The 14,847-nt window shown below is 40.8% G+C and overlaps 1 protein-coding gene across 3 annotated transcripts in view; it reads left to right on the forward strand.

Annotated features, from left to right (window-relative positions):
- Positions 1-14,847, forward strand: part of LOC110511695 (uncharacterized) — a 57,800-nt gene that overhangs the window by 14,471 nt on the left and 28,482 nt on the right. For all 3 annotated transcript variants that reach the window (XM_090228874.1, XM_090228875.1, XM_090228876.1), the window contains one exon: positions 4,287-7,152. In XM_090228874.1, the coding sequence (XP_090085000.1) occupies positions 4,287-7,152 (2,866 nt within the window). The remainder of the gene's footprint in view (positions 1-4,286; positions 7,153-14,847) is intronic.

Below are 14,847 nucleotides of genomic sequence, written 5' to 3' on the forward strand. Positions count from 1 at the left end.
TCCCAGTACTCAACACCCGGCTCCTTCTCCCGGTACTCAACACCAGGTAACTGACCAGGCTCCTTCCCCCAGTACTCAACACCAGGTAACTGACCAGGCTCCTTCTCCCGGTAATCAACACCAGGTAACTGACCAGGCTCCTTCCCCCAGTACTCAACACCAGGTAACTGACCAGGCTCCTTCCCCCAGTACTCAACACCAGGTAACTGACCAGGCTCCTTCCCCCAGTACTCAACACCCGGCTCCTTCCCCCAGTACTCAACACCAGGCTCCTTCTCTCGGTACTCAACACCAGGTAATTGACCAGGCTCCTTCTCCCAGTACTCAACACCAGGCTCCTTCTCCCGGTACTCAACACCAGGCTCCTTCTCTCGGTACTTAACACCAGGTAACTGACCAGGCTCCTTCTCCCAGTACTCAACACCAGGCTCCTTCTCCCGGTACTCAACACCAGGCTCCTTCTCTCGGTACTCAACACCAGGTAACTGACCAGGCCCCTTCTCCCTGTACTCAACACCAGGCTCCTTCTCTCGGTACTCAACACCAGGTAACTGACCAGGCCCCTTCTCCCTGTACTCAACACCAGGCTCCTTCTCTCGGTACTCAACACCAGGTAACTGACCAGGCCCCTTCCCCCAGTACTCAACACCAGGTAACTGACTGATCATGTTTGTCTTTAAGGGGATACATACAGTACATATAACGGATAATGTATTGTCCAATGTCTGTTCTAACAGCCCAGAGGCAGTGAAGAGAGACGGGAAATGAAGGTAGAGAGGACGCATTAGAAGGGTGTGGGTTGGGATTCAAACCTGGCATGTGATCTGTTCTGAAGGCAGCGCCAGTAACCACTAGACCACCCCAGGCTGTAGTTTGTGCAAAGGCTGTGCTGTAGGATTAATACAGGTACTTGTTGAAGAGGTATCATAGACAGGATGCTATCGCACGGCCTCAATACACCACATGACCAACACCCTCTGACTCTTGTCTGTCTGGATCGCAGGACTGTTTTCTTAGTGCTCAGGCCTGGATATGTTTCTGAAGATCCTTGGCTTCAACAGTTGTGTTCAAGATAGCGAGGAGCTCATTGTTACATCCGAAGGGGGGGATAGGCTTTTAGCTCTGCTGGCTCTGCTTGGTGTCTGTTGGCTCTGCTTGCTGTGTGCTGGCTCTGCTTGCTGTCTGCTGGCTCTGGTTGCCTGCTGCTTGCTCTGCTTGCTGTGTGCTGGCTCTGCTTGGTGTCTGTTGGCTCTGCTTGGTGTCTGTTGGCTCTGCTTGGTGTCTGTTAGCTCTGCTTGCTGTGTGCTGGCTCTGCTTGGTGTCTGCTGGCTCTGGTTGGTGTCTGTTAGCTCTGCTTGCTGTGTGCTGGCTCTGCTTGGTGTCTGTTAGCTCTGCTTGCTGTCTGCTGGCTCTGCTTGCTGTCTGCTGGCTCTGGTTGGTGTCTGTTAGCTCTGCTTGCTGTGTGCTGGCTCTGGTTGGTGTCTGTTAGCTCTGCTTGCTGTCTGCTGGCTCTGCTTGGTGTCTGTTAGCTCTGCTTGCTGTGTGCTGGCTCTGCTTGCTGTCTGCTGGCTCTGGTTGCCTGCTGCTTGCTCTGCTTGCTGTGTGCTGGCTCTGCTTGGTGTCTGTTGGCTCTGCTTGCTGTGTGCTGGCTCTGCTTGGTGTCTGCTGGCTCTGCTTGGTGTATGTTGGCTCTGCTTGGTGTCTGTTGGCTCTGCTTGGTGTCTGCTGGCTCTGCTTGGTGTCTGTTGGCTCTGCTTGGTGTCTGTTGGCTCTGCTTGGTGTCTGTTGGCTCTGCTTGGTGTCTGTTGGCTCTGCTTGGTGTCTGTTGGCTCTGCTTGGTGTCTGTTGGCTCTGCTTGCTGTGTGCTGGCTCTGCTTGGTGTCTGTTGGCTCTGGTTACCTGCTGCTGGCTCTGTTCGCTCTGTGCTGGCTCTGTTTTCTGTCTGCTGGCTCTGCTTGCTGTCTGCTGGCTCTGGTTACCTGCTGCTGGCTCTGTTCGCTCTGTGCTGGCTCTGTTTTCTGTCTGCTGGCTCTGCTTGCTGTGTGCTGGCTCTGGTTGCTGTGTGCTGGCTCTGCTTGCTGTCTGCTGGCTCTGCTTGCTGTGTGCTGGCTCTGCTTGCTGTCTGCTGGCTCTGCTTGCTGTCTACTGGCTCTGCTTGCTGTCTGCTGGCTCTGCTTGGTGTCTGCTGGCTCTGCTTGGTGTCTGCTGGCTCTGCTTGCTGTCTGCTGGCTCTGCTTGTTGTCTGCTGGCTCTGGTTGCTGTCTGCTGGCTCTGCTTGCTGTGTGCTGGCTCTGGTTGCTGCTGGGGCTGTTGTTAAGAATGGGGAGAGGCAGTGATATGACAGCCAAAGAAGCAGAAGCCTTAAGTACTAACCACTGACACAAACAGAGAGCCACAGATACACACAGTTATTGTGCCGCATGAAATGCCCCAAGTTAGTAAGACAAGAGAAACCAATCAGCCATTGTTGAGCAAGGGGAGAGGCTGTCATATGATAGCAGTACAAACAGCAAGCTTAAGTTACCACTGAAAGGCAAAGTTGGCTTTCAACAACAACAACCACAACAACAACAACAACCACCACAACAACAACAACCACATCACCAACAACAACCACAACCACAACAACAACAACAACAACAACAACAACTGCAACCATAACAACAGCAATTACCACAACAACAACCACAATAAAAACAACAACCACATCCACAACAACAACAACATCCACAACAACAACAACATCCACAACAACAACAACATCCACAACAACCACAGCCACAGCCACAACAACCACAGCAACAGCAACAACAACAACAACCACAACATCCACCGCAACAACAACCACAACATCCACAACATCCACCACAACAACAACCACTACATCCACCACAACAACAACAACCACAGCAACAACATCAACCCCACAACCTCAACCACAACAATAACCACAACAACAACAACAACAACAACAACGTTTTTGTTGGTACAACATTACAATTGTATAATTATGGTGATAAACTAACACGTTATGAAGACACCTGAAACAGATAGTGGTTTAACTAACACATTATGAAGACACCTGAAACAGATAGTGGTTTAACTAACACATTATGAAGACACCTGAAACAGATAGTGGTTTAACTAACACATTATGAAGACACCTGAAACAGATAGTGGTTTAACACATTATGAAGACACCTGAAACAGCTAGTGGTTTAACACATTATGAAGACATCTGAAACAGATAGTGGTTTAACTAACACATTATGAAGACACCTGAAACAGATAGTGGTTTAACTAACACATTATGAAGACACCTGAAACAGATAGTGGTTTAACACATTATGAAGACACCTGAAACAGATAGTGGTTTAACTAACACATTATGAAGACACCTGAAACAGCTAGTGGTTTAACACATTATGAAGACACCTGAAACAGCTAGTGGTTTAACACATTATGAAGACACCTGAAACAGATAGTGGTTTAACTAACACATTATGAAGACACCTGAAACAGATAGTGGTTTAACTAACACATTATGAAGACACCTGAAACAGCTAGTAGTTTAACTAACACATTATGAAGACACCTGAAACAGATAGTGGTTTAACACATTATGAAGACACCTGAAACAGCTAGTGGTTTAACACATTATGAAGACACCTGAAACAGCTAGTAATTTAACTAACACATTATGAAGACACCTGAAACAGATAGTGGTTTAACACATTATGAAGACATCTGAAACAGATAGTGGTTTAACTAACACATTATGAAGACACCTGAAACAGATAGTGGTTTAACTAACACATTATGAAGACACCTGAAACAGATAGTGGTTTAACACATTATGAAGACATCTGAAACAGATAGTGGTTTAACTAACACATTATGAAGACACCTGAAACAGATAGTGGTTTAACTAACACATTATGAAGACACCTGAAACAGATAGTGGTTTAACACATTATGAAGACACCTGAAACAGCTAGTGGTTTAACACATTATGAAGACACCTGAAACAGATAGTGGTTTAACACATTATGAAGACACCTGAAACAGCTAGTGGTTTAACACATTATGAAGACACCTGAAACAGATAGTGGTTTAACACATTATGAAGACACCTGAAACAGATAGTGGTTTAACACATTATGAAGACACCCAATCTACATGATTATCTTTCTTCTTCTTCTTCGTCTTCGTCTTCTTCTTCTTCTTCTTCTGCTTCTGCTTCTCCTTCTACTTTTTCTCCTTCTTCTTCTTCTCCTTTCCCACAGGTCTCAGGCAAGGAAAGCTCAGTCCCAAGGGAGAGGGACAACAGGTCTTTAGGTTGGCAGGATCAGAGGAGAAGTTGGGCTAGCAGGACAACATCCCACCTCAGTGGTAGTGGGACTCCTACCCAGTCTAACAACTCCCTACCCGGGGCTAACACTAACTCAGAGCCTACCAGGAAGAGCCCTCTACACAGTACAACCAGCAACAACCAACAGCCTTCACACACTGAGGTTCCACCCTATGGTACCAGCTCACAGTCTCCTGGAATCCAACCTGGGGACGACTCAGACTCAGAACCCTGCTGGAGATCTTCTCTACACAGGACCAACAGCTTCCAAACGTCTTCTCCCTCGACGATCAGGCCAACAGTCCAAAATAATCCTTCACACACTGAGATAACCCCCTCTGGAACCAAATCTGCACCGTACAGGAGCAACAACCCTCTATGTAGGACAAACAGCGTCCAACAGAAACCCTCACACGCTGAGTTAACTCCTTATAGAACCAGCTCAGAGCCTTACAGAGCAACCTCTCTACAAAAACGAACAAGTTGTCTTCCACAAACTTCTCCTGCTGGGGTAGTATCACCCCCGGCCCCTAGGACCACTACAGGTGCTACCATCGTCCTGAAGACAACTACACCAGCCTTCTCCTCCATTACCATCGCCACCAAGAAGATCTCCAGGACGACAAGCCTCCCTGGGTCTAGACCTCTGAGCCCTGGATCTAGAGCCCCCAGACCCCAGAGCTACCACTCTGACGAGGCCAGGGTCCCAGGCTATAAAGCCCCTAGGCCCCAGAGCTACCACTGCGACGAGGCCATAGTCCCAGGCTATAAAACCCCCAGGCCCCAGAGCTACCACTGCGACGAGGCCAGAGTCCCAGGCTATAAAACCCCTAGGCCCCAGAGCTACCACTGCGACGAGGCCAGGGTCCCAGGCTATAAAACCCCCAGGCCCCAGAGCTACCACACAAACCAGTCCAGACTCTCCACCACATGCACCTCTGTCACCCAGCAGGACCAGGTCCATCACCACCACCCCACCGGCAACGACCCCAGCTCCACCCCTGTCACCCTCAGGAGAAAGTCCACCGCCACCATAGTCAAAGTGACCGAGCACAGAAGGATGACCTCTGAACCTGTCAACCGACTGAACGGAAGGCAGAGCCCTGTTTCATCTGTGTCAGGTGACCAACCAAATGATCAGGGCACGGCGGTTCACAGGAGAAAAGCCACCGTCATAAAAGTGACCGAGCACAGAGAGAGCTACAGCCCAGGTCAGGATGCCAGTGGTGTGATCAGAAGCAGCAGTAGACCGTCAGAGTACAGACACAGTTACACAGAGGGAGTGTACACACACAAATCCCCGTGGCAACAATCCCCGTGGCAACAAGGAGCCATGAATTCAAACATGAACTCTGTGGAATCACTCCAGAGTACCCCTCCCTCCCAGTACCTTCTAGAATCATCTATGGGCAGGATAGACAGGCCCAACTCTGCTCTGTTCCTGACTCCAAACAAGTCCACCTCAACCACTACAGTTGCTCTGAGGGACCCAGAAGGAAGCAGAGGTGGAGGGAAGCCAATACAGAAGTCTACCCTGATGCTGTTCATAAACCCCTCTTCTCCCTCTTCCAGAGAGACATCCATAGAGAAGGTTGGTGTAGAGAGAGGAGGCGAAGAGAGACGGGCTCGGGACAGAGCCAGAAGACCAGCGAGCTGCTATGCTAATGTGTTTGGCCACACTGACCCGACAGAGCCATGCCCAGTCTCAGAGACTGTTACTGTTACACAAGCTGGACCTGGGAACTGGAGCCCAGAGTCTGTTACACAAGCTGGACCCGGGAACTGGAGCCCAGAGACTGTTACACAAGCTGGACCCGGGAACTGGAGCCCAGAGACTGTTACACAAGCTGGACCCAGGAACTGGAGCCCAGAGACTGTTACACAAGCTGGACCCGGGAACTGGAGCCCAGAGACTGTTACACAAGCTGGACCCGGGAACTGGAGCCCAGAGACTGTTACACAAGCTGGACCCGGGAACTGGAGCCCAGAGACTGTTACACAAGCTGGACCCGGGAACTGGAGCCCAGAGACTGTTACACAAGCTGGACCCGGGAACTGGAGCCCAGAGACTGTTACACAAGCTGGACCCAGGAACTGGAGCCCAGTGACTGTTACACAAGCTGGACCCGGGATCTGGAGCCCAGAGACTGTTACACAAGCTGGACCCGGGATCTGGAGCCCAGAGACTGTTACACAAGCTGGACCCGGGAACTGGAGCCCAGAGACTGTTACTGTTACACAAACTGGACCCAGGAACTGGAGCCCAAAGACTGTTACACAAGCTGGACCCGGGAACTGGAGCCCAGAGACTGTTACACAAGCTGGACCCAGGAACTGGAGCCCAGAGACTGTTACACAAGCTGGACCCAGGAACTGGAGCACAGAGACTGTTACACAAGCTGGACCCAGGAACTGGAGCCCAGAGACTGTTACACAAGCTGGACCCGGGCATTGGAGCATGGGACATCCTAACCAGACCCAGAATTCTAATATTGACCCAGTGAGGGACCGGGTCAAGGACACTGCTACCAGCAACAGTAGATTAAACACTGGATCTTCTAGCTCTTCCATCAGTGCTGGACCAGCAGGCAGGGACAGGGAGATGTGTCCCCCAGAGACAGAGTCCTCCAGACCAGAGGGAAGAGGGACTGAGAGAGAGATGTGTCCCCCAGAGACAGAGTCCTCCAGACCAGAGGGAAGAGGGACTGAGAGAGAAGGAGATGTAACACATCATTCACACCAGGCAGATGCCAGGAGCAGCCAACCACAACCTCCAGCTATCACTCTCATCAAGCACCAAGGTAGGAGTTACTGTCTCACGGTTCCCAGAGCTGTTGATAGGAAATGACTACATATGACTCTGACTGACTCAGTGGAGGCTGGTGAGAAGAGCTGTAGGAGGACAGGCTCATTGTAAAACTGGAATGTAATAAATGGAACAGGGTCATGTGGTTTCCATATGTTTGATGATGTTGAGAGCGTACAATAAATTCCATTCCAGATATTACAATGAGCCCGTCCTCCTATAGCTCCTCCCACCAGCCTCCTCTGGACTGACTGTACCAGTCTCTGTATTAGAGCATTGTCTAAGTATATAGGTTCTCTGTACAGCTGTGTGTGTGTGTGTGTGTGTGTGTGTGTGTGTGTGTGTGTGTGTGTGTGTGTGTGTGTGTGTGTGTGTGTGTGTGTGTGTGTGTGTGTATGTGTGTGTGTGTTTTGTGTGTATGTGTGTGTGTGTGTGTTTGTCTGTGTGTCTCCGTGTGTGTGTGTGTGTGTGTGTCTCTGTGTGTGTGTGTGTCTCTGTGTGTGTGTGTGTCTCTCTGTGTGTGTGTGTCTCTGTGTGTGTGTCTGTCTCTGTGTGTGTGTGTGTGTGTGTGTGTGTCTCTCTCTGTGTGTGTGTGTGTGTGTGTGTGTGTGTGTGTGTGTGTGATGCTATAGAATCTGTTTATTTGTCATACACATTTCACCACTCTCAGGTTTGATTCGTCCTCAGTCTTCCATGATGGATAATTGAACCGTATTATGTTATTGTATTGTGATGAATCATTTATTCTCCTCAGTTTAAATGAAACTCTCACTGCAGGGTATCTGCATCCGCGGTGGTTCGTTGTCAGACAGCACCGTTATCCTGAAGCAGAGAGGAGGTCCTTTCTAGCTCTCTCGCTCTCTTTTTCTCTCTTTATAGCTCCCCCTCTCTCTCTCTCTCTCTCTCTATCTCTCTCACTGTCTATCTCTCACTCTCTCTCTCACTCTCTATCTATCTCTCTATCTCTCACTCTCTCTCTAGCTCTCTATCTCTCACTCTCTCTCTCACTCTCTATCTATCTCTCTATCTCTCACTCTCTCTCTCACTCTCTCTCTAGCTCTCTATCTCTCACTCTCTCTCTCACTCTCTATCTATCTCTCTATCTCTCACTCTCTCTCTAGCTCTCTCTCTCACTCTCTCTCTCACTCTCTATCTATCTCACTCTCTCTCTAGCTCTCTATCTCTCACTCTCTCTCTCACTCTCTATCTCTCACTATCTATCTCTCACTCTCTCTCTCACTCTCTATCTATCTCTCTATCTCTCACTCTCTAGCTCTCTATCTCTCACTCTGTCTCTCACTCTCTAGCTCTCTAGCTCTCACTCTCTATCTCTCTATCTCTATCTCTGTCTCTATCTCTCACTCTCTCTCTCTAGCTCTCTATCTCTCTCTCTCTCTCTCTCTCTCTCTCTCTCTCTAGCTCTCTATCTCTCACTCTCTAGCTCTCTATCTCTCACTCTCTATCTCTCTATCTCTAGCTCTCTATCTCTCACTCTCTGTATCTCTCTCTCTCTCTCTCTCTCTCTCTCTCTATCTCTCTTTCATTTTCCCACGCATCCTTTGTATTTCTGTCCTTTTTTCACAGGCGGAGAGAAAGGCAGAGAGGGAGAGAGGATTCCAGGGGAATTAAGAACTGCTTAATGTGATAGAAATAATAGAAGACTTAGTGGAACTGATTGAAAGCACACACCCTCCTGGTCTGGCTTCAACTCCCTAACAATACAGCCATATCATTATACAGTTCTATATTCTATATTCTATATTCTATATTATAATAACACAGTATTATACAGTATTCTATATTATAATAACACAGTATTATACAGTATTCTATATTATAATAACACAGTATAATACAGTATTCTATATTATAATAACACAGTATTATACAGTATTCTATATTATAATAACAGTATTATACAGTATTCTATATTATAATAACAGTATTATACAGTATTCTATATTATAATAATACAGTATTATACAGTATTCTATATTATAATAACACAATATTATACAGTATTCTATATTATAATAACACAGTATTATACAGTATTCTATATTATAATAACACAGTATTATACAGTATTCTATATTATAATAACATAGTATTATACAGTATTCTATATTATAATAACACAGTATTATACAGTATTCTATATTATAATAACACAGTATTATACAGTATTCTATATTATAATAACAGTATTATACAGTATTCTATATTATAATAACAGTATTATACAGTATTCTATATTATAATAATACAGTATTATACAGTATTCTATATTATAATAACACAATATTATACAGTATTCTATATTATAATAACACAGTATTATACAGTATTCTATATTATAATAACACAGTATTATACAGTATTCTATATTATAATAACACAGTATTATACAGTATTCTATATTATAATAACACAGTATTATACAGTATTCTATATTATAATAACACCGTATTATAAAGTATTCTATATTATAATAATACAGTATTATACAGTATTCTATATTATAATAACAGTATTATACAGTATTCTATATTATAATAACAGTATTATACAGTATTCTATATTATAATAATACAGTATTATACAGTATTCTATATTATAATAACACAGTATTATACAGTATTCTATATTATAATAACACAGTATTATACAGTATTCTATATTATAATAACACAGTATTATACAGTATTCTATATTATAATAACACAGTATAATACAGTATTCTATATTATAATAACACAGTATTATACAGTATTCTATATTATAATAACAGTATTATACAGTATTCTATATTATAATAACAGTATTATACAGTATTCTATATTATAATAATACAGTATTATACAGTATTCTATATTATAATAACACAATATTATACAGTATTCTATATTATAATAACACAGTATTATACAGTATTCTATATTATAATAACACAGTATTATACAGTATTCTATATTATAATAACATAGTATTATACAGTATTCTATATTATAATAACACAGTATTATACAGTATTCTATATTATAATAACACAGTATTATACAGTATTCTATATTATAATAACAGTATTATACAGTATTCTATATTATAATAACAGTATTATACAGTATTCTATATTATAATAATACAGTATTATACAGTATTCTATATTATAATAACACAATATTATACAGTATTCTATATTATAATAACACAGTATTATACAGTATTCTATATTATAATAACACAGTATTATACAGTATTCTATATTATAATAACACAGTATTATACAGTATTCTATATTATAATAACACAGTATTATACAGTATTCTATATTATAATAACACCGTATTATAAAGTATTCTATATTATAATAATACAGTATTATACAGTATTCTATATTATAATAACAGTATTATACAGTATTCTATATTATAATAACAGTATTATACAGTATTCTATATTATAATAATACAGTATTATACAGTATTCTATATTATAATAACACAGTATTATACAGTATTCTATATTATAATAACACAGTATTATACAGTATTCTATATTATAATAACACAGTATTATACAGTATGCTATATTATAATAACAGTATTATACAGTATTATATATCATAATAACAGTATTATACAGTATTCTATATTATAATAATACAGTATTATACAGTATTCAATATTACAATAACACAGTATTATACAGTATTATACAGTATCCTATATTACAATAACACAGCGTTATACAGTATTATACAGTATTCTATATTATAATTACACAGTATTATACAGTATTCTAGATTATAATAACACAGTATTGTACAGTATTCTATATTACAATAACACAGTGTTATACAGTATTATACAGTATTCTATATTATAATAACACAGTATTATACAGTATTCTATATTACAATAATACAGTATTATACAGCATTCTATATTATAATAACACAGTATTATACAGTATTCTATATTACAATAATACAGTATTATACAGCATTCTATATTATAATAACACAGTAATTATACAGTATTCTATATTATAATAACACAGTAATTATACAGTATTCTATATTATAATAACACAGTAATTATACAGTATTCTATATTATAACAACACAGTAATTATACAGTATTCTATATTATAATAACACAGTAATTATACAGTATTCTATATTATAACAACACAGTAATTATACAGTATTCTATATTATAATAACACAGTAATTATGCAGTATTCTATATTATAATAACACAGTAATTATACAGTATTCTATATTATAATAACACAGTAATTATACAGTATTCTATATTATAACAACACAGTAATTATACAGTATTCTATATTATAATAACACAGTAATTATGCAGTATTCTATATTATAATAACACAGTATTATACAGTATTCTATATTATAATAACAGTATTATACAGTATTCTATATTATAATAATACAGTATTATACAGTATTCTATATTATAATAACACAGTATTATACAGTATTCTATATTATAATAGCACAGTAATTATACACTATTCTATATTATAATAACACAGTATTATACAGTATTCTATATTATAATAACACAGTAATTATACAGTATTCTATATTATAACAACACAGTAATTATACAGTATTCTATATTATAATAACACAGTAATTATGCAGTATTCTATATTATAATAACAGTATTATACAGTATTCTATATTATAATAACAGTATTATACAGTATTCTATATTATAATAATACAGTATTATACAGTATTCTATATTATAATAACACAGTAATTATACAGTATTCTATATTATAATAACACAGTAATTATACAGTATTCTATATTATAATAACAGTATTATACAGTATTCTATATTATAATAATACAGTATTATACAGTATTCTATATTATAATAACACAGTAATTATACAGTATTCTATATTATAATAACACAGTAATTATACAGTATTCTATATTATAATAACACAGTAATTATACAGTATTCTATATTATAATAACAGTATTATACAGTATTCTATATTATAATAATACAGTATTATACAGTATTCTATATTATAATAACACAGTATTATACAGTATTCTATATTATAATAACACAATACATTTATAGAGTTTGTTATGTATTTGAATAAGAAGAATACATATATTGAGCATGTAATTGTGTCCTCCAGTACTCCAGTCCAGGGTGTAGTATTATTGCATGTCTGAAAGAGAGACTGTCACTTCAATAAGTAACGGTGGATCTTGCTGAGAGCTTTCTGCATGCTGTCTCTGCACGCTGTCTCTGCATGCTGTCTCTGCACGCTGTCTCTGCACGCTGTCTCTGCATGCTGTCTCTGCACGCTGTCTCTGCACGCTGTCTCTGCACGCTGTCTCTGCACGCTGTCTCTGCACGCTGTCTCTGCATGCTGTCTCTGCAGCTATTCCCTTCTTCGTGCTCTCACGCTTCCCTGTGTGAAATTTTCTCATTATTTTTTAATCAGGCTCATTACGAGTGTCATTCGTTAATTACCAAGGCCTGAGGCGCATCAGCTTAAAGTAAATGTTTGATGTGGTTTGGTTGCAAAGGTACAGTGGGGCAAAAAAGTATTTAGTCAGCCACCAATTGTGCAAGTTCTCCCACTTAAAAAGATGAGAGAGGCCTGTAATTTTCATCATAGGTACACTTCAACTATGACAGACAAAATGAGGGGAAAAAAATCCAGAAAATCACATTTTAGGATTTTTATGAATATATTTGCAAATTATGGTGTACTGTACCACTTGACACCAGTAGGAGCGGAATGTTATGGAGTATAATATACCACCTGAAACCAGTAGGAGGGGAATGTTATGGAGTATAATATACCATCTGACACCAGTAGGAGAGGAAAGTTATGGAGTATAATATACCACCTGACACCAGTAGAAGAGGAATGTTATGGAGTATAATATACTACTTGACACCAGTAGGAGGGGAATGTTATGGAGTATAATATACCACCTGACACCAGTAGGAGGGGAATGTTATTGAGTATAATATACCACCTGACACCAGTAGGAGGGGAATGTTATGGAGTATAATATACCACCTGACACCTCCACCCGGCACAGCCAGAAGAGGACTGGCCACCCCACATAGCCTGGTTCCTCTCTAGGTTTCTTCCTAGGTTTTGGCCTTTCTAGGGAGTTTTTCCTAGCCACCGTGCTTCTTCACCTGCATTGCTTGCTGTTTGGGGTTTTAGGCTGGGTTTCTGTACAGCACTTTGAGATATCAGCTGATGTACGAAGGGCTATATAAAATAAATTTGATTGTATAATATACCACCTGACACCAGTAGGAGGGGAATGTTATGGAGTATAATATACCACCTGACACCAGTAGGAGAGGAATGTTATGGAGTATAATATACCACCTGACACCAGTAGGAGGGGAATGTTATGGAGTATAATATACCACCTGACACCAGTAAGAGGGGAATGTTATGGAGTATAAAATACCACCTGACTGACACCAGTAGGAGAGGAATGTTATGGAGTATAATATACCACCTGAAACCAGTAGGAGGGGAATGTTATGGAGTATAATATACCATCTGACACCAGTAGGAGAGGAAAGTTATGGAGTATAATATACCACCTGACACCAGTAGGAGAGGAATGTTATGGAGTATAATATACCATCTGACACCAGTAGGAGAGGAATGTTATGGAGTATAATATACCACCCGACACCAGTAGGAGGGGAATGTTATGGAGTATAATATACCACCTGACACCAGTAGGAGAGGAATGTTATGGAGTATAATATACCACCTGACACCAGTAGGAGAAGAATGTTATGGAGTATAATATACCACCTGACACCAGTAGGAGAGGAATGTTATGGAGTATAATATACCACCTGACACCAGTAGGAGGGGAATGTTATGGAGTATAATATACCACCTGACACCAGTAGGAGAGGAATGTTATGGAGTATAATATACCACCTGACACCAGTAGGAAGGGAATGTTATGGAGTATAATATACCACCTGACACCAGTAGGAGAGGAATGTTATGGAGTATAATATACCACCTGACACCAGTAAGAGGGGAATGTTATGGAGTATAATATACCACCTGACTGACACCAGTAGGAGAGGAATGTTATGGAGTATAATATACCATCTGACACCAGTAGGAGAGGAATGTTATGGAGTATAATATACCACCTGACAACAGTAGGAGAGGAATGTTATGGAGTATAATATACCACCTGACACCAGTAGGAGAGGAATGTTATGGAGTATAATATACCACCTGACACCAGTAGGAGGGGAATGTTATGGAGTATAGTATACCACCTGACACCAGTACGAGGGGAATGTTATGGAGTATAATATACCACCTGACACCAGTAGGAGAGGAATGTTATGGAGTATAATATACCACCTGACACCAGTAAGAGGGGAATGTTATGGAGTATAATATACCACCTGACTGACACCAGTAGGAGAGGAATGTTATGGAGTATAATATACCATCTGACACCAGTAGGAGAGGAATGTTATGGAGTATAATATACCACCTGACACCAGTAGGAGAGGAATGTTATGGAGTATAATATACCACCTGACACCAGTAGGAGAGGAATGTTATGGAGTATAATATACCACCTGACACCAGTAGGAGAGGAATG

This window comes from Oncorhynchus mykiss, unplaced genomic scaffold (assembly GCF_057628025.1).
Source record: "Oncorhynchus mykiss isolate SJ-2025 unplaced genomic scaffold, ASM5762802v1 scaffold103, whole genome shotgun sequence".
NCBI classification, from domain to species: domain Eukaryota; kingdom Metazoa; phylum Chordata; class Actinopteri; order Salmoniformes; family Salmonidae; genus Oncorhynchus; species Oncorhynchus mykiss.